The following is a 21548-nucleotide window of genomic DNA, read 5'->3' on the forward strand; positions in this document are numbered from 1 at the left end:
TCGACTATTAACTTGAATGTGAAAATACAAATGAATATTTGGAGAATGCAATTCTCTAAAGAATTGCCCTAAGGCAGTCGATGATCTGCACCAGATTTCTGCGCAGATTTTGTCCTTTTTTAAGGTCAATCGGAAAAAAAAAACAAAGCAGGTGATTTCTATACTCCATAAGTATTAGGATCTCATACGCAGTTTTATGGTACTGAAGAGGTATTGGTGAATTCTAATTTGTTCTGTATTTCATTTAAATACATACATTTTCACTCAGCGAATCGAAGGATTTTCCTTTTCATATCTGAGAATAATTCTATGAATCTTCCCCAACTAGCCCTCATCACTCTCTGGCAATTTCTCCTCCAATAGGAAGCGGTGCAACATTTGTCACTACAGGCGTTCTTGTCAGCAGATGGAGACATAAAATACCCTTCAGATGAGGCACAGATTCTGGACTAGCTCCTCGAAACTCGCCGACTGCATGCACTCTCTTGATATGCCACCTCTACATCAGCGAGATCTAGGGTACACTTGGTGATTGTTTACGGGAATTGGTAAGTCTGATCAACACCAGTCATCGTCAGCTTCCAATAATGGCATTTCAATTTCCCTAATCATTCATACACCGAACTACTATGGGAAGCCTTATTATGCACCTTTTTGTAATCCATATACACTACAACCTCTGGTTTACTTTCATAAATGTGGGTCCTCGCAGCATCAAAAAATTCAATTAGGCTAGAGAGGCATGGCTTACCCCCACCCCCTCCACCCCCACATATTGACTAGCTATACTGAATATCCCTAATCAGGCTATGCTTCTCCAAAGACATGTAAATCCTGTATCGACGAATCATCTACCAATGATGGTCTACCATGATTCACTCTCAGATAATATCAACTCCTTTAAGGCAAGTTTAAGGGAGGAAAGAATTAAGTCTGTTGGAGTAGCTGGAGCATCTCTTGACCCTGTGATCTTTCTCTCGGAGGCCTAAGCTGGAACATCGTTTGAGAGGGTGAAATCTGGCGTCAGGTCCTGATGACGATCTGAAACCCTTCGCCAAACAGCTGGCTGCAGTTTTCAGAGACACCTTCAATCATTTTTCGCGCGAGGAGTAAGTTCCCATCTGCTTCTAATGAGCTGCAATCATACCAGTGCGCAAGAAGCTTCAACGGCTGTCGCCCAGTTACATTTACATTTACTGTGACGGAGTACTTAGACTAGTGATTGATTATAGCTAAACAGGGACCGGGACCTATTGTAAATTGCGGGACGTCATAAGAAGTCTACGGCCGATGCAATCTCATTGGCTCTCCTCTTGGCTTTGGATCACATGGACAAAATCAATAACACGTCAGGCTGCTAGTTGTTGATGCAACCCATTATAAGCTCATTACGAATGAACAAACTCCAAAACCTCGGTCTCCGTGCTTCGCTCTGCAACTAGCGAGGATGCCTAAAACTTTTGCATTGTACTAGAATTGTCAACGTGGAGTGGAGAACGAGTTTGTATATCTATCGGGAGCAAAGAATGTTTGGAAAGGCTCGTGGGGAGCGCCGTAGTAAGATCATGGGACATGTGGCCGAGAAGCAGAGCCACGGTCAGGGGTGGGGATCTGTAGTGTAGGTGCAGACACATCCAGCCCTGAAAATAGACGATGCTTTTTGATTCCAAATAATTGGTTTATTGATTATTACAGAATGCCTCTCTGGTGATTCCCGCTTCTTCTCCATTTTTCCATCCATGATTCCCCTCTCCCACTTCCCTTTCCGCAATCAGACTTCCATAGGGACCCTTGTCAGAATCAAGTTTATCTTCACTCATGAAATTGTGTCATGAAATTAAATGCTTTAAATTATTATTGTGGTAGCAGTACAGTGCATGCATAACTCTACCACAGTACTATGCCGTTATCAGAGTGCTGTAGTTACTTCATACTCTAAGTACTATAGTATAGCTATATATGTGCGTAAAACGTTTGTACAAAACTGTATAAATTTGTCAATTATACAAATACTGTTGGTAGAATTTCAGATGGTGAAGAGGAGGGGTGCGGGGGCAAGGTAGATCTGCTGGTTGAGTGTTGTCGCAACAACAACCTTATACCCAGCGTCAGTAAGATCAGTAAATTCATTGTGGATTTCAGGAAGGTGTAGTCAATTGAACACGTACCAGCCCTGGTCGATGGATCAGCAGGAGAAAGCGTAAACGGTTTCAATTTGCTTGGTATCAACATCTCAGAAGAGCTGTCCTGGGCCCAAGGTGTTAATGAAATTACAAAGAAGGCACAAGAGGAGCTCTGTTTGATTAGGAGTTTGTGGACACGGTGTGAAGTTAAAGACTCTCACAAATGTCTGAAGATGTGCGTTTGATTGCATTCTAACTGGTTAAATCTCCGTCTGCTCAGTATTCAATAAAGCTACGGGACATTGAGGACTAAGCTTCTATCATGGACAATAAACTCCCCAGCATCGAAGATATCTTCAAAAAGCGATGTTTCAAAAACACGGCATCGATCATAAAGGACTCTCATCACACAGGACATGCCTTCTTCTAATTTCTGACATCAAGAAGAAGGGAGAGGAACCCGAAAACACATATTCCACTTTTTGGGATCAGCGACTTCTCCTATACCTTGAGATTTAAAAATCGATAGTGAACGAGGGAAAACAATGCATGACAGACTGAACAATCAGTCGTGCTTTTCTCCGTTTCGTTGCATGGGGAACAGCTGATTGTGAAATCACAATTCGCGATAGCATTCATTATCGTGACAAATCTGGTGACAAGAAGGGACTTAATTGACAGTTTGACATTATTATGTCGTCAGACTACTGTGTGAATTACAGTAAAATTTCCCGCTGCACCATCTGCAGAAAAGCGACGAGTGATTTTCTTCCCCGATCATCTAACCCTGGGCAGCGAATGTGTTCCCAGGCTGGGACACACCCATGATTTCTCTAGTCCAAATGCACATGACCCCACTATGGGGCGAGTACCTTGCACCTGGGAAAATCAGCGTCGGATGAACAGCCAACTGTGCCACCTGGTAGCAGGATCGCGTATCCAGCCGCCATATGCTCAGCTCGAACCGGGATCTACTGGAATCTTTGATAGAAATCTCAAACTTGCCCGTTAAAAGGAAGTACGGATAATCAGCCCAAAGTGTTTCTATTCCGCTGGTCATGCTGTTCACATAGAGAGCCGATCACAGGATTACTGCCAGTCCTGGTCTGGGTTCCTGCAAAGATCTAAATTCCTTCTCCCCGGTCCGACTGAATGCATTGTCCCTCAGCCTGAAGAAGATGGAATAATAAGGAAGAAATGAACGGATTACACTGTGTGAACAACAGCGATCTGCGCTAATATTTCAACACGATGTTATCGAAAAATATTATTAGAGGAAACAGTAACACCAGTGATTTTATCTACTGAACAGAAGCACAAAGACTCACTCGATCCACTGAAGGCTTGCGGCGGTCAGTATGAAGCGACGGAGAGCGGGGACAGATCGATCTGTGAATGAGTTCGATCCCAGATCCAATACATTCAGAGAAGTGTTTTCACTGAGAGCGGAGGCGAGATCCTCGGTGCAAGAATCAGTGAGACCTGTCTTGTACAGACTGAAGATGAGAGAGATGAAAGACACGCAGAGAAACGTGACAGGGTGAAAATCCCCAATGTTTATCAGTAACACAATTAATGGTCATAACAATCTTCAACCTGAAACAAATTCTCCAGTATTTTGGAACTTACCCCAGATTCTGGATTTTACACTCCGGGTTTCTTAGAGCCGTAGACACCAGTTTCGCTCCCGAATCTCCCAGGTCATTACTGCCTAGTCTAAACACAACAGGACAGAAAGGAAAACGATAGGATTGAAACTCCATGTCCGGTATTACAGGATATAACTTTCATGTTGCAGGAAACACTTCAGGAGATTAATAAATAAACGTAATTATTTCCCGCACTGCCCGCCGCTCAGTCATTTACGGAACGTCAGTAATTTATTTAATACAATTCTCTCAGTTTTTCGCCTAATTTAGCCTCATTCCGTCGATTGCAAAATTTTCCGCATGGGAACGGTAGGGGGCGAAAGAGATAACGTTGTCAGAGTTGGTGAATTTATCATTCATTCATCGGTGGAACAGGGAGCCATCCTTCAAACACAGGGCAGGAGGCACAGGCACAGAAACAAAAGAAAGCGCAAACTATTTACAGTTTAGAAATGAATATATTTACCCTAATTGCTGGCATTTGTGCAGCACGAGAACCAGACGCTGGAGGCCTTCACTCTCGATGCGGCAACCCCATAGATCGAGATGTTTGACTGAATCGCAGAACTCAATGGCGTAAGACAGGACGGCGCAGTCAATCGGAGTGAATCGCAGTCCACTAAATGAGAGTGTTTCCATAGATCCCAGTATGGCCTGAGCCAGTCCACTATTCTGCGACTCAAACAGGTAGTGCAACGTATTAATGAGATTCCGTTTTCCGGCTTCGCTCCATGTGTTTCGAGCTTGACGTGCAACTTCCTCCTTCACCCAATCAATCACCCGGCAGATTGTTTGATGTGGAAATGGGCCAAGAAACTCTTCCAAGCGCCATGCTGACCCTGGGGAAGAGAGACCCGCAACAAAACGGAGGAATACCTCAAATCGCCCATCCGTCGTACTTTGGACTTCACTCAGGAGCCTCACAATGTCTCTACGTTCTGGAGTCAGGAATTGTGCAAGGGCGGCTACAAACTCCTGGATGGTCAGGTGTGGGAATGTGTACACCACGCTCCGGGCAGAATCCTCTCTCTCCAAAAGCTCCATCAGGAACCCGGACAGGAACTGGGAAGACTGTAGATTGTACTTGATCAAATCTCCATCTGTAAACACAATCTTCCTCTCAGACACTCCTCTGAAGGCCATCTGACCAACCCGCAGTAACACATCACGGGGGTTGTCAATCTCACGGCCGTGGTTTTTCAGAATGTTGTATATATAGTAGGAATACAGTTGGGTGATGGTCTTGGGAACACGCTGGAGCTCCCTGTCTCTTTTTGTGAAGAAGGGGCCCAGGGCCAGGGCGAGGATCCAGCAGTAGGAGGGGTTGTAGCTCATGGTGTACAGAATCCCGTTCTCCTCAACGTATTTAAAAACATCTGCTGCCACTGCCTGGTCTTTGAAAAACTTGTTGAAATATTCCTTCCTTTGCTCACCAACAAATCCCAGGATTTCCGACCAGACCCTGATATCTGCCTTTTCTAATAAATGTAACGCCGTGGGGCGGGTGGTCACCAGCACTGAACACCCTGGGAGCAGCTTGTTCTGGATTAAACTGTACACGATATCAGATACTTCACACACACGTTCTGGATCTGTGCACATGTACAAAGGTTCCGTGTCTCCTGAATTGTTGCCAAAGTCGATTCTGTACTTGAATTCATCCAAACCATCGAAAATAAAAAGTAGTCCCTCTGGGTTCTTCCAGAGCTCTGCCACAATATTCCCCAAGTAAGGATACTGATCCAGAATCAAGTCTCTCAGGTTTATTCTACAGTTAATTGAGTTTAAATCCCGGAAGTTGAAACTGAATACAAACTGGAATTCATGGTATATTTGCCCTGTGGCCCAATCATAAACAATCTTTTGTATCATTGTTGTTTTCCCGATGCCCGGGACGCCGGCGACAACAGCAGAACTCCCAGTAGGACATTTCTTGAAGTATTTCTTTATTTCACGTAGAAATCGACGTGAGTAACTTTTGTGGAACAAGTGTTCGGTCGGGATTTTATCCAGCTCCCTCCGGAGATGTTTCTCTCTCCACTCTTCATGGTCTCTGCCTCTTGCCAGCAGCTCATGTTCCACCAGCCTCCGATCTCGAACAGTTGAAATGACCGTGAGCTCAGCGTATCGATCAACCAGCTGGAAAACCTTCACCTTCTCCTTCATCAATATGGTGCTCACTCTCAGAGTTTCAGTTTGCACCCGCAAAGTCTCCTTGTGTTTATCTTGAGCCGCTTCAAATATAAGAAATTAAGGCGTTTATTCAAATATGTTCTTTAATGTAAGAATAATCAGAATCAGAATCAGAACCACGTTTGCTCGCACTGTCACATGCGAAAAGTTATTTTGCGGCAGCAGTGGTGTGTAATACATAAGGATACTGTAAGATATAATAAGAATATATAATAAATTGTCAGTACAAAATTTACTGACTCATAACTCATAAGCTGCTGTTCATGTGTGCATGGACCTTTCAGTAATGTTCTATCAAAAGAGAAGAAAATATTGTATATGTCTTCATTCTCCTGTACCTTTCCGCCTGACAGTAGTAGCGAGAAAGAGGACATGTTCTGGATGGTAAGAAAATAGAAAGATAGAAAACCTACAGCACAATACAAGCCCTTCGGCCCACAATGCCGTGCCTAATATGTACTCATTTTAGAAATTACCTCGGGTTACCTCTAGCTCCCTACTTTTCTAAGCTCCTTGTGGCTATCCAGGAGTCTCTTAAAGGACCATATTGTATCCGCCCCACTACACTCGCCAGCAGCCCATTCCACGCACTCACGACTCTCTGCATAAAAAAATACCTACCGCTGACATGTCCACTTCCAAGCACCTTAACACTGTGCCCTCTCGTGTTAACCGTTTCAGCCCTGGGGAAAAAGCCTCTGACTATCGACACGACCATTGCCTCACATCATCTGATACACCTGATTGCTGGATGACGCCTTTCTGGGAGATCACTTATTTACAATAACCTCGATGCGTGGAAGACCCATAATGAAGCTCTCCGCATGTTTATTTCCTTTTAATCTTTTGCATTAACCACTGAACACCATTTAGAACTCCATCCATAGTACATCTGCTGAAATTTGCTGGAGGATTTGGTGACATACCAGACTATCTCAAATTCCGACTGAAATGCAGCCGCTGGCTTCCTTCGTCGGAATTACATCAGTATGCTGGGCCGACGGCAGAGCTTCAGAGTTATTGACGCCCAGGAACTGAAACTGCTCACCCTATCCACTGCTGCCTCTCAGTCCGACCTAGTCTGTGTTCCCTTGACATTGCTTCTTGGCCACAATGAATTCCTTAGACCTGGTGTGCAAGGCTGCTTCAAAGATACCATTCATCTTAGTGATCTATGCGCCTCCTCGTCACTGTCTGAGATTGTGCAGACAGCATTTCCAGCGAATTCAGATATGTGTTTGCACTACGCCTGGTCACAACGTCATTAATTAGAAAACGTATACGATGTCTTTGATGATTGCCATCGAGAAAGAGCTGTTTTGTACAGATTCCCTTATACCTGTGAGAGCTCAGAGATACAGATGGAAAGTGAACTACGAAGATCGAGGTTTTGAAGTTTATTGATTCGTTCTGAGGATCTGTCTATAGCTCGTAAACTGTGGCAAGTTTTCAGATATTCTGAATGTGAGCAGTTAGAGACTTGTCGCCAGACATTAAATGAGACCTTCCCCATTTCATTATTGCTTAAACTATTATTGCCTATTATTTGGCTGGTGACAATGCTCGTCTCTACCTCTGCAAAATAAGTAGAGGCGGATTCTATAGGCTCTTTTAAGAGACTTTTGGATAGGTACATGGAGGTTAGAAAAATAAAGTCTATAGGTAAGCCTAGCAATTTCTAAGGTAGGGAGATGTTCGGCACCACTTTGTGGGCCGAAGAGCCTGCATTGTACTGTATTTTTTAATGTTTTTATCTTTCTAGAATATGTGTTATTTCTTGGAAAAGAAACGTGACGACAGTCACTGTTCTGCTCCATCTGGTATCACAGTCGTGTCCAGTAACTATTTATCATCACACTCAACGGCCCAATAATCGCTTCCCTTTACCACAGTAGTCGTTTTAGGTATATATGGGTTTCGAAATGAATGAGAATTGTTTGTTTTTTTTCACTGATGGTCTACCAGGACCCATTCAGTTACAGAGTTCATGTTCTTTCTCTTTATAGCAACATCCTTATAGGTTTTCATCTGCTCTACAAGGAATTAAATGAATTGGAGCCAAATCGTAAACAAGTAGTGAACAAATTTTCAAATGTATTTGAAGTCCCCAGTCAGCGACAACGTCTCAAGAATTGTAAACATAATTATGAGATTTTATTGTATTTGTCATGTTTGCCGACCTAGAGAGGAGTGTATGGAGTTTCAAAATTCATCAGTCAAGGGTTTAAAGGATTTCTACTTTTCCCGGATCATTTCAAATTGCAGTTGGTATCATAATGCTTTGGGATACTTTGAATTCTGACCTGAGATTAAATACAAACATAGAAAACACAATAATGCCCTTCTGCCCAGAAAGCTGTGCCGATCATGTACCTGCCTTAGAAATTAGTAGGCTTACACATAGCCTTCCAACTTTCTAAGCTCCATGTACCTATCCAAAAGTCTCTTAAAAGACCCTATCGTATCCGCCTCCACCACCGCTGCCGGCAGCCCATTCCACGCACTCACCACTCTCTCAGTAAAAAAAACTTACCCCGACATCTCCTCTGTACCTACTCCCCAGCACCTTAAACCTATGTCCTCTTTGGCAAACATTTCAGCCCTGGAAAAAGCCTCTGACTATCCACACGACCAATGCCTCTCATCATCTTATAAACCTCTATCAGATCACTTGTCATCCTCCGTCGCTCCAAGGAGTAAAGGCCGAGTTCACTCAAACTATTCTCATAAGGCATGCTCCCCAATCCAGGCAACGTCTTTGTAAATCTCCTCTGCACCCTTTCTATGGCTTCCACATTCTTCCTGTAGTGAAGCGACCAGAACTGAGTACAGTACTCCAAGTGGGGTCTGACCGGGTCTTATATAGCTGCAACATTACCTCTCGACTTCTAAATTAAATTCCACGATTGCTGAAGGCCAATACACCGTACACCTTCATAACCACAGAGTCAACCTGCGCAGCTGCTTTGAGCGTCCTATGGACTCAGACCCCTAGATCCCTCTGATCCGCCACAGTGCCAAGAGTCATACCATTAACACTATATTCTGCCATCATATTTGATCTACCAAAATGAACCACTTCACAGTTATCTGGGTCGAACTCCAACTTCCACTTCTCAGCCCAGTTTTGCATCCTATTAATGTCCCGCTGTAACCTCTGACAGCCCTCCACACTATCCACAACACCTCCAAACTTTGTGTCATCAGAATACTTACTATCCCATCCCTCCACTTCCTCATCCAGGTCATTTATGAAAATCACGAAGAGAAGGGGGACCCAAAACGGATCCCTGAGGCACACCACTGGTCACCGACCCCTACAGATTATGACCCGTCTACTACCACTTGCCCTTCTGTGGCATCCAATTCTGGATGTACAAAGCAATATCCCCTTGGACCCTAGGCCTCCTTACTTTCTCAATAAGCCTTGCATGGGGTAGCTTATCAAATGCCTTGCTGAGATCCATATACATGACATCTACTGCTCTACCTTCATCAATGTGCTTAGTCACAACCTCAAGAAATGCAATCAGGCTCGTAAGGCAGGACTTGGCCTTGACAAAGCCATGCTGACTATTCCTAATCATATAATGCTGCTCTAAATGTTAATAAATCCCGCCTCTCAGGATCTTCTCCATCAACGTACCAATCTCTGGTCTGCAGTTTCCTGGGCTATCTCTTCTTCCTTTCCTGAATAAAGGAACAACATCCGCAAACCTCCAATCCTCCGGAACCTCACCCATCCTCATTGATGATCATCGCCAGAAGCGGAGCAATCTCCTCCACCGACTTCCACAGTACCCTGGGGTACATTACATCCGGTCCCGGCGACTTATCTATCTTGATGCTTTCTAAAAGTTCCAGCACATCCTCTTTCTTAATATCTACATGTTTAAAATTTTCAGTCCGCTGCGGGTCATCACTACAATCACTGAGATCCTTTTTCCATAGTGAATACTGAGGTAAAGTATGCATTAAGTACCTCTGCTATTTCCGCCGGTTCCATACACACTTCCCCACTGTCACACTTGATAGGTCCTATTCTCTCACGTCTCTTTCTCCTGCTCTTCTCATACCTGTGGAATGCTTTGGGGTTTTCCTATGTCTATCACGGTATTCCTCAGCAGCTTGCAAAAGCTACCTGAAGAATATGAGATTGCTCAGCATCGGGACCTTGCGAAGGATTTCAAATATAATCAAATAAAATTCAAGTTTCATTATCATTCAACCATACATGAATACACCCGAACGAAGCCACGACCACACACACACACACACACACACACACACACACACACACACACACACACACACACACACACACACACACACACACACACACACACACACACACACACACACTAGCACAAACACACACACACACTCAAAGGTATATTTGAGTATATTTGGTATATTTCAAAAGTGATTGTAGGAAGGTATGGGAGGCGTCCAAGGTTTCGTTTTGAACTGAGAGCAGCAGGGGCAATGAACACAGTACCGAGAGAAGTAGTAGAGTTAGAATCATTCAGGACATTCCGAGGACTCTCAGAGAGGCACATGGAGTAAAGGAAAGTGAAGGCCTATATGGGACAGCAGGGTTAGATTGATGTTTGAGTAAGTTAAAATATCGTATCCTCTCGTATTTGATTTGATATTGCTACCTGTGTAAACTCGTTGTCTGTGCATGATTATTTTAAACACGCCTTAAATGTTATCATTGTTTTTGTTTCTACCATTTCTAATGGGACTGCTCGGGTACCGAGCACCCTGTGGGCTAAAACCTGTTTAGAAACGTTCATTAAAACACCCCTCCCGCTATGGTCACCTGTATACACTTCCCCTACCATTAGTCTTTTCCACCCTCGAAGAATATTCTTTCATTGTCTGTCCCTTCTGTTCCTCTCTCAATCGAGTGGTTTCTCATTCTCCAAACTCCAAATAAACAATCCAGGTATGTCCTTTCTCTACTTAGATCTAATACTCTCTAAAGTGACGACATCCTAACGAGACTTTTCTGCACATGCTCCAAAACCGTCAGCCTTCCTGTAATGCGGTCACCAGAATACGCGAAATACAATTTCACCACAGTACTGAGGAGTTGCAGTTTAACCTCCCGACTTTTATACTTAACATCCAGGCCCACAAATTCAAACATTATTTATGGCCATATATGTTGTGCTGCCACTCCAAGAATGCATGGACCTTGCCATTACCTGTGCAGTCGGCTCTTCAATTGGATCTCACAAGATGAGTTCGGCTGTGACGAATCACAAGAGTGAGTTGCGCAAATGGAGCTAATTTTCAACCAGTTCGCAGTTAAGATTCAAAAGGCAGAGCTTCAGGGCAGTTTCTCTGAAACGGCCTGCGACTAATCATCGAGTGGGATGCAATTGAAAGGGCGAATGATAATAATGCAAGTGTAAACGGAACGGCCGCTCTATTAAGTGCGCCGGTGTTGGTTTGCGTTGCTTAGCTGAGATCGGACTTGGGGCAGGTAAAGTATTGTCAAGTTTCTCTCCTTTTTGTACGAAGGTGCTAAATCACTAAAAAGGATAAAAAGGCCCTGGTGGGAGTTATATCCAGACACCTAAACAGTAGTGAGGATGTGATGTATAAATCACCAAGGGCGACAGAAAATGCATGCCGAAGTGACAATGTTACAATAGATATGCGGGATTTAAATATACAGATGTATTGGGAAAATCAGGTTGGTGTTGGATTCCAGGAGGCGAAATTTCCAGATTATCTCCGAGAGGGCTTTTCAGAGCAGTTCGTGGTTGTGCCCTGGATTGTTTGTTGTGTAATGAACCAGAATTTATTAGAGAACATGAGTTATCAGAACCCTGATCATAATATGATGGATTTTACAATAAAATTTGTCAAGGAGAAGCTAAAGGCAGATGGTTTAGTATTACGGGATAGTAAAGGGATTTACAGGGACATGAGAAGAGAATTGGCCGATATTGATTGGGAAAGAACACCGGCAGGGATGACGGCATAGTAGCAGTAGCTTGAGTTTATGGAAGCTCTTTGGAAGGCCCACTACATGTAGATCCGAAAGAGAAATAAGCTTTCTAAGGGCAGATGACACAACTGTGGCTTACAAGAGAAGTCAAAACCAATATAAAAGACAAAGATATGGCATATGATAGAGAAATGTTTTGGGAAGTTAGAGGATTCTAAAGCCTTTAAAATCCAACAGAAGGCAATGGAATGGTCATTTAGAATGAAATGGTGGAATATGAGAGTAGGAGAGCAAATAACATTAAACAGGATGCCAAAAGTTTTTTTCGGATAGGTAAAGTGTCAAATAGGAGCAGGAATGGATGTCTAGCCGCTGGAAACGAAGCTGCAGAGGTAGTACTGGGGGCAAAAAATTGGCGGACGAACTTTTTATCAGTCTTTGCTGCAGAACACACTGAGAGTACGATTTAAGTTCAAGAGTGTAAGCGGTTAGAAATGTGTGATGTTGCCATTGTTAGGTAGAATGTCCTTGGGGAGCTGAATGATCTCACCGTAGATAAATCGGATGGATCAAATGGTGTACGCCCCAGGGATCTAAAAGAGGTGGCCGAAGAAATTGTAGAGGCATTAGTAATGATCTTTCAATATTCTGTGTAGTCTGGAACGTTTCCGGAAGACAGGATATTTGCAAATGTCTCTCCAATCTTAAGGAATTGAGAGAGGCAAATGAAAGAAAATTATAGGACAGTTAGCCTGACCTCAGCAGTTGGGAAGATGTTGGAATCGATCGATAAGGATGTGGTTCCACGATACTTGGAAACACATGATAAAGTAGGCTGCAGTCAGCATGGGGTTTACAAGGCAAAATATTGCCTGACAATTCTGTTAGAATTCTTTGAAGACATAACAATCAGGATAGACAAAGAAGAATCGGCTGATGATTTGCATTTGGATTACCAGAATAACTTTGTCAAGGTGCTGCACATGAGGCTTCTGAACAAGTTCTGAATCCATGGTAATGCAGGAACGATATTAGCATCGATAAAACTATGGTTAATTGGCGGGAGCCAGAACCTTGGAACAAAGGAAAATTTTCCGTTGACCTGCGGTGACTAGTGGTGTTCCACAAGGGTCTATGTTTGGTCCGCTTCTTTTTAAGTGACATGTAAATGACTTGGATGACAGAATTGATGGTTTTGTTACAAAATTTGCGGACTATACAAAGCTAGAAGTAAGGGTTGATAGTTTTGAGGAAGTCGAGAGATGTCAGAAGGTAGTTTAGGAGAATGAGAGATGTGGCAGATGGAACTCAGTGTCCCGAAATGTATAGGCACGCATTTTAGTAAAGAAATAGAATGGTGACTATTAAAAAGAAAAAGAAGCTTATCTGTGGCCCTAACGGGGGTCCCTTCAGAACTGAGATGACGAGCTTTTATATTCAGTGGTGTATCTGAGGAATTCGTTGCCTTGGGCATCTGTTGAAGCCAAGATTTATGCATATGTAAGGCAGAGGTTGTTTGATTCTTGATTGGTCGCAGCATGAAGGGATACAGGAAGAAGGCAGGAGTTTGTGGCTGAGAGGGATGATCAGTTAGCCATGACGAAATGTGGTAGGTGGGTTTAATGGCCTAATTCTGCTCCTATATTGTATCGTCCAGTGGTCTAAGTGCAGGACACAACACATATCTGGATTCAGAGTAACGTGTTTCTTCTCCTCCCACAGTTCAACTGTTCTGTTTCCTGCTGAGGAATCCATTGACAATATTGCTCGCTGTCCATAATTCCCCCACTTTATTGCGTCTTCCGCAAACCTGCAGCTATTCCACGCACATTTTCGTCACAAATCTTCACTGAACAAAGCTAGTGTCTGACTTCCAGTTAGGAGAAAATTTCCCAACACACGCAGTGTCTTTCATTGCTAAGTCATTTTCAAATCCAAACCCCTAAATCATCATGAGTCTCAAGGGGATTTTTAAGCTTTCCACGAGGAACGATTTCACAAACTTTACCTAGATTGATGTATATCACATCTGAAGCCTTTTCTCCATCAGTCATCTTTACCATCTCCTCATAAAATCTCAGTCAGGTTTTTAAGAGATTACACAATCCCGAAGAAATCTTAATCGTCTATCCCAAATAAGTTTGTGCTGCCGCAAATGTGAGAAAACCTGGTGCCATTAAATCTTTCCGCGTAAGTTTTGCCACTGATGTAAATTTCAGCGGACTATAATTCCTAATTTGCCACGTGCTGATTCTAAAATCTCAGTTGTTTGTAAACTATGAAATCTAGAGTAGTTCTTGTCCTACCTTGCATATGACAGAGCACTCTGGATAAACCCCGCTCAGTGTCCATATAGGCGAACAGACCTGAACCTAATGAAGGAAAGGCATTTTCCAGTAAACGAGCTTGAATAAATGTAGGAAAACAGGTTGCGTTTAAATCTGAACTTGACTACACTGTCTAAAGTTGCCGTACCGTGCTCCTCGATTTCTTGCACTATTTTCTTCAGCTTCGGTAAGGTCTGGCGCATTTCTATGAAAGACTCCCACATCACCCTCCGAGCCCGAGAGCCTTTCTCCATTACTAGGTTCAGAAGTAGTTTGGAACCGTTCTTCCTGCTACCTTTTTCAGCGAGTTGAGTAACCTTCTGCAATAAGTGATAAAAAAAATATAAATACATATAACATATGATCCTCCGTTCATGAATGTGTCATCTTCTGATTCATTTTTTTTCCGAACAGAAAGCGAGCCGTGTACATGTACAAATATGATGAAAGTACCTTGGTTAAACTTATTTCTCTCCTCCTACATGACCTCCTTAACTATTAAAGCGGTGCAGAAGTATGTGTTCTAGAACTTTTGACGCCTTTAGAATTACAATTCATAGTATAGAGAAAATAGAATTAAAAAGAATGCAAGTTGGAAATACTTAGATCCTGACACCGGACTCACATTATCTCGCCAGATCTATGAAATGTCTCTCAAGTGTGCAACCAAAATTACATTTTCAGGAATCTTGGGCAGCTTATGGATATTAACTGGTAATATGTTACTAAATGTATGAGTTTGGTTTACATGCTCTTACGAAAGAGTGGGCTTTAGTTGCTTGAATACCCAGACGCAATGTATCCACGTGGACAACCGTTATAATGAATTAAATGAAGACAAAGGTGGCGGGGACCTGCCATAAAGATTACCTTAGGAGTTACCATGAATAAATGGCTATTGTCCAAATGCAGTATGAAAATCTGTCATGAGCGCTGGTGCCGGAAAGGTAACTTCCTGTCTTTGAAATTCTGCCTCCATTGGCATAAACTCTGTCTACATTTCTCCTACTTACGTGATACTCTTGGCCGGTGAATTGGTCTGCGCCTGTTAACATGAGACTGATGCCCTCCACCCCCTCTTCAATCGCCTGCTCCAGTCGGTCTCGGTAGAATCTCGTCAACTGCAGCAACTGGTGATCGTCACAATTTGACAAGAAACACGTGATTTTGGAGTTCGGATCTGTAAACAAAGCATCCAGAATCTGAAAACATGGCCTCACCACTCTCCATATATTTCGAAGTGTCAACCCCAGATATAAAGCTGCGGACTCATCTCGTGCACGTAGAACCAGACATGTGGCACTGACAAGAAGAACATAAATTACACACAACTGGACAAAGCGTTGCTAAATTGTGAGAGATAAATGAGCGTTCTGGGGCAAGATTGCTTACTACCTCAACGATAACTTCCACTCAACGTCAGTAGAACAAAGCAGCTGATTTTTGACAGACGAAAGGGAAAACTCGGCGAACATACACCAATCTACATTGCGCCGAAACCAAAAATATCTGAAATCCAAATGCTTCCCGTGTGCAGAGTGGGAATACTCTCTCTTCTGAACATATTGTCCCCGGCTGCATCAAGCGCAGTCACGTTCCTCTAAAAGTCGTCGTCCAATTCGATAGGAAAGGAACTGCAGCTCACACGTTGTTCTCACAACTCTAGCCCAGCTGATCTTGAGTATTATAGTTTTGTTCTTCAAATCAAACTACGGAAGTTAAATCTTGCCATTCTTTTATTCATGTAAACGCAAACATCCTATTGCTCACACATTAAAACACGTTCTTAGAGAATCCCACAGCATGCGCAGGCCATCTGCCTAATTCTTCAGCGGCATCTGGAAGTTATCGTTGAGGTAGTAAGCAATCTTGCCCCAGAACGCTCATTTATCTCTCACAATTTAGCAACGCTTTCTCCAGTTGTGTGTACCTTTCCTTATAAACCCTGTCCCCATCACTTCGCCCACAGCGATAAATGCCTCAGAGATTCAGATTTTCATCGACATACGTCTCAAATATTCAAAAATACAACTGCAGATGCTGTGGATCAAAGGATACATACACAACGCTGGAAGAACTCGGCAGGTCAGGCAGTATCCGTGAGAAAAGAGTAGCCAACGTTTCGGGCCGAGACCCTTCATCAGGAATGGGGGGGGGGGGAGAGGGTCGAAGCCCAGTAATAGAGATAGGGGAGGTGGTAGGGCTATCGGCGCCAGGTGGAGAACCAATCAGAGAAAAGATAAAGGGGAGGGGATAAGCATGAAAGAACTGTAGAGATAAAGGAGCAGAAAATTGAAAGGGGAGCGAGGCAGAGAGAGAACTGGGATAGGGGAGGGGGAGGGAATTACCGGAAATTGGAGAATTCCTTGTTCATGCCCTCAGGCTGGAGGCTACCCAGACGGTAGATGAGGTGTTGCTCCTCCAACCTGAGTTTGGCCTCATCATGGCAGTAGAGGAGGCCATGTATGGACATATCAAGATGGGAATGAGAGGCAGAGTTGAACGGGGTGGCAACCTGGAGGACCTGCCTATTGTGACGGACGAAGTTGGGGATTGGTGCCAGTATAGATTTGGAGCATAGACCCACAAAGAGGCAGGCATAGCTGGGGCCCATGCGAGTGCCCATGGCGACACCCTTGATGTGGAGAAAGTGGGAAAAACCAAAGGAGAAGTTATTGAGAGTTAGAACAAGCTCCGCCAACCGGAGAAGTGTGGTGGTGCTGGGGAACTGGTGGGGTCTGTTATCCAAAAAGTAGTGGAGGGCTTTGAGGCTTCTTGATGTGGGATGGAGGTGTATAAGGATTGAGCATCCATAGTAAAAATGAAGCGGTCGGGGCCGGGCAATTGGAAGTTATTGAAGAGGTGAAGGACATGGGATGTATCCTGGATGTAGGTGGGGAGAGTCTGAACTATGGGGGATAAAATGGAGTCCAGGTAGGCAGACACAAGTTCAGTGGGGCAGGAGCAGGCTGAAACTATGGGTCTGCCGGGACAGTCAGGCTTGTGGATCTTGGGGAGGAGGTAAAACCAAGCTGTGCGGGATGTGGGAATTATGAGTTTTTTTGGCTGAGGGAGGAAGGTGTCCGGAGTTGATCAGGGTGGAGATGGTGCGTGAGACAGTGGATTGATGTTTTTTGGTGGGGTCCCGTGACAGGGGTAAGTACGAGGAGGTGTCGGAGAGCTTCCGTTTGACCTCAGTGAGATGGAGGTCCGTCCGCCAGACTACTACAGCACCACCTTCGTCTGCAGGTTTGATGGTTAGTGCGGAGAGAGTGGAGGGCAGTGCGTTCAGAGGGAGTGAGGTTAGAATAGGAGAGAGGGGTGGTGAAGTTGAGACAGTTGATGTCTCGGCGACAGTTAGAGATGAAAAGGTCAAGAGCAGGTAGAAGGCCCGATGGGGGTGTCCAGGAGGAGGAGGAGCGTAGAAGCCGAGAGAATGGATCATCACTGGGGGGAAGGGGGAATCCTTGTTGAAGTAATAGGCTCGGAGATGTAGGCCGCGGAAGAAGTGTTCAGCATCATGGCGGGCACGGAACTCACTGAGGTGGGGGCGGAGGAGTACAAAACTGAGGCCCTTACTGAGGACAGAGCGTTCTACCTCAGATAGGGGAAGGTCGGGGGGTGGGAGGTGAAGACACGGCAAGGGTTGGGACTGGGGTTAAGGGAGGATAAGAAGTGGGAAGCCTCAGGAGGAGGAGGGGTATTGGAATGTTCAGGGAGAGCGGGCAGAGGGGAGGATGAGGGATCGGAAGGATGGAGAGGGGATAGGGGATGAAGGAAAGGCTGGGAGTCACAACGAGAATAGGAGGTAGCAGGGGAATAGGACGGGTGGTAGAACCGCGGCAGCACCGAGAGTCCCGGCCATAGGATCCCGGTCTGAGCCAGATCCGGAGCTGGGGCCTCTGGAGCTTATAGCCCGCAGGTCGTCAAATCTGTGGTCCGAGTCCGGAGCTGGAGAGTTCATTTTCCGCCGGGGGCTGGTGCCCATGTCCAGGGGGCCGTGGTGGACTAACCCTAATCCTAACACTCTTCCAGAGTGTTATATTTATTAAATATCATTCTTAGGTCACAGCACTCAGCACTTTCCAGCTTCCTGTCGAAGCAACGCATTTCCGTTTTCTCTGAAGAACATTTGCTGGTTGATATAATAAATACAGGCATTTCCTCCTCCTTGTAATCCGTCTTGTGTCACAACCTCGTGCTCATCTCTTCTTTTCGTGCACTGCCGGCGTAAGGAGTCCCTATATCCTTCCTAAACCTGCGAATGAAGGCCAATCTGGAGTTGGCCCTGAAACCACAATAAACCATCCTCCTCCAGAAGGGTAGATGTATGTAATTGGATAATATGATGATGATTTCTGAAACATTTTGTACCCAGAATCCCAACCAATTCCTAAGCTATGCTGCTCGCCTGGAACTTCAATTACCTGTTAGAAGCACTGAGGTTGTGGCTGCAGAGGGGCCTGTCTAGTCCCTGACTGTGGAGATTGCAACTGATAGCTCCCTTCCCGTTTGTCGCCACCTTATCGTCACCGTTATCAAAACGCTCATCGTAGTTATTTTGTGCTCCAGCTTATCCCTGTTATAATTTAGCGGTAATGGCGCACAGCACGTCACAGACACTTTGTTTAATTGTTACGCACCAGAACTCACTTCAATTAGAAGGTATCTTATTTCTGGTTCCTTTCACATCAGGGTGACAGTCCAGCGAAACTGGAGGAGCTCTACGTCCTCTCCCATGTCTAACTGGTCTTCCCCAACTTTCATTGACTTTAGCACCTGGTGGACATTTCAATTCTCCCCAGCAATGGTGAGCCACAATCTCTGTCTGTCTGTCTGTCTCTCTCCTCTCTCTCTCTCTCTCTCTCTCTCTCTCTCTCTCTCTCTCTCTCTCTCTCTCTCTCTCTCTCTCTCTCTCTCTCTCTCTCTCTCTCTCTCTCTCTCTCTCTCTCTCTCACTCTTTCTCTGCCTCCCTCTCTCTTTCTCCTTCCCTCCCTCCCTCACGCCTCGCACAATTCCCTCCTTCCCTTTCCGTCGCAATCTCTCGTTCACTGTATTTAGTTTCAATTCCCTTCTCAGTCGTCGGATAATTTAATTCTTCCATCCCCTTTCCCCTTTATATTTCGTCTCAAGCAACCCATCACAATCCCAAAGCAGCATGCATTGCTTCCTCAGTCGCTGGCAATTCCAAATTTCGGATTGACATCCTTTGCTTTTCGTTTCAACGACAGGGATACTTTTTTTTAAATTTCCTGAAATCCTACCTTTCGCCTTTTTCCGGGGATATATGCCCACGATTGGAACGTCAGACATGATGACTGCGGGTACTCTCAGAGTTAGATTCTCTGCAATAAACATTTAATATTCAAGATGAACGTGTCTTTGTAAATTTAAGTCCCTCTCATTACCGGACCACTCATAGAATTGGGATTGTTGACCGTTTTATCGTCACAAGGACAGAGCTGTACCACTGATACAAAACATCAACTCTATTCCTTGGTATCTGCAGAACGTTGTCATCATTTTCTGTTTTTTTTTGTTTCAAAGTTCGGTGATCAGCATCATTTTGCCTTTAAAGCATCGAGCTTGCGACCCTCCTCTGTCACTTTTATTCCTGCTGAGACTCCTTACCAAGAGGAATCACCCACATCGTCCACACCAGTATGCTCCGGAACGTTCGTAAATAGAGAATATTGGTCAGCAGAACAGGTAACTGTCCCTAATGATTAACTAATCCTAAACTGGATTTACAGTTTCTCACGCAGTGCTCACGTGACCATTACAGGTTGACTTGCTTGCCTTGACAGGTTCATGCATTTTAGCCTTTTCGAAGATTATGCATTCTCTGCTTAATACGATTTAAATGCATAAACAGCACGAATAACTATATAATTGATATTAATCCTTTTGCTCTTTACATGCAGTGATATTATGAGATCTTGCTGACTACATTTATATATTTATTTTCAGTCCTGTTTGTCCCTCATAGCCCCGACTCTCAGATAATGATGATTAATTGTACATAATCACACCAATTTCCTCTGTTTCTGCTTGCATAAGATATCACAACTCTCTCTCTCGCTCTCTCTCTCTCCCTCTCTCTCTCTCTCTTCTTAATCCTAAAAGTCAAATTGCTGCATACAGTATGAGTGAATGATATGTTCTCCACTCTGGTCAGACAACTTGACGCGAGTGTGAGTTGAGGGACTTCAGTCTCGCAAACAAAAATGGATGTTGGAAATCCAGAGTAACATGCACAAAATGCTCGAAATCAGCAGTTTGAAAGATTATGGAGAACGGTAAGCAGTCGAATCCTGGGGTTGAACCCCTGCGTCAGACATCTTCTGCCTCTCCATAGATCCCAACTTAACTGTCGATTTTGTGTGCGTTACTGATGAGTCTCCATTGACTTTCTCCTGTAAGGACTCCCTTAGTAGATCGAATTGCAGTGAAGAGATATGTACTTTTGCAAATTGACCGGGTTTTGAATTAGGTGGGCGGGTGGATATTGTCATTGGGAGGACATGGTCTTCTCTACAGTAGTTGCTATCCCAAAAAGAAAAATAGATTATGCACCTGTGTTTACAAATCACCAATTCCATATAATGTATTAAGATCCATAATTGGACTAGGATGTTACGAGGTTAAGAAGATGCCGTGGAATTTCATGGAATTCCCTGTCTGTAGCCGCATTTCTATTAGTTGATTCCTCTGCATCTGTTGCATGAAACCTTGTTCTTTGTGGGGGAGGGGGGACCAAAGGAATCTGATTTGGCTGTTGACATTGTTTGAACGTTCAAATCATGTTCACTTAAATTAACAACGCTTATGAGTTATCCAGAGTAACTGTGGCGAGTTTAGGAGAATTTCGCTTCCACAGCAGGGATATTCAGCATAATTAGTAGAAGAAGCGGAGGGGAGAAGGTGAGAAAGTGGTTTCAGTCAGGGGTTGACAGGAGTGTAGAATTACTTGCATGTTAACTCAATGAGAGAGATCGGACTTCCTTCAGAGTTAAAGAGTATTTTGGAGTTTACGAGAAAGTGAGTCCCTTCCGTGCACATAGCTTTTGCTGTCTCGCAGCTGGAATTTTACTTTATATAATGTGCCACGCTGGCTTTCTGGCCGTGTGAAACATTCCTGCTCGGATCAATAGTTGGTCAGCAAAGCTGTGAGAAAACAGATAGAAGGAAAGTTGTTTGAAGGGAATGGCAACGGTGGGTTTAATAGGGCGAACGTTGGGATCAATAGGGTGAATACTTTTTCCCTACTGGCACAGACTCACTATGGCTG

At 44.2% G+C, this 21548-nt stretch overlaps 1 protein-coding gene across 1 annotated transcript; it reads right to left on the reverse strand.

Annotated features, from left to right (window-relative positions):
- Window positions 1-1758: 1758 nt before the first annotated feature.
- LOC140724200 (NACHT, LRR and PYD domains-containing protein 3-like) lies at window positions 1759-19594 on the reverse strand. The gene is made up of 8 exons (XM_073038684.1): window positions 19522-19594; window positions 15271-15437; window positions 14406-14577; window positions 14237-14302; window positions 4239-6006; window positions 3753-3839; window positions 3452-3619; window positions 1759-3292 (listed from the first exon to the last, which is right to left on the reverse strand). The coding sequence occupies exons 1-8, from the start codon at window positions 19568-19570 to the stop codon at window positions 3205-3207; spliced, it is 2565 nt and encodes an 854-aa protein (XP_072894785.1). The 5' UTR covers window positions 19571-19594; the 3' UTR covers window positions 1759-3204.
- Between the last annotated feature and the right edge of the window lie 1954 nt (window positions 19595-21548).

The sequence above is a fragment of the Hemitrygon akajei genome, unplaced genomic scaffold (genome assembly GCF_048418815.1).
Source record: "Hemitrygon akajei unplaced genomic scaffold, sHemAka1.3 Scf000173, whole genome shotgun sequence".
Classification (NCBI taxonomy): domain Eukaryota; kingdom Metazoa; phylum Chordata; class Chondrichthyes; order Myliobatiformes; family Dasyatidae; genus Hemitrygon; species Hemitrygon akajei.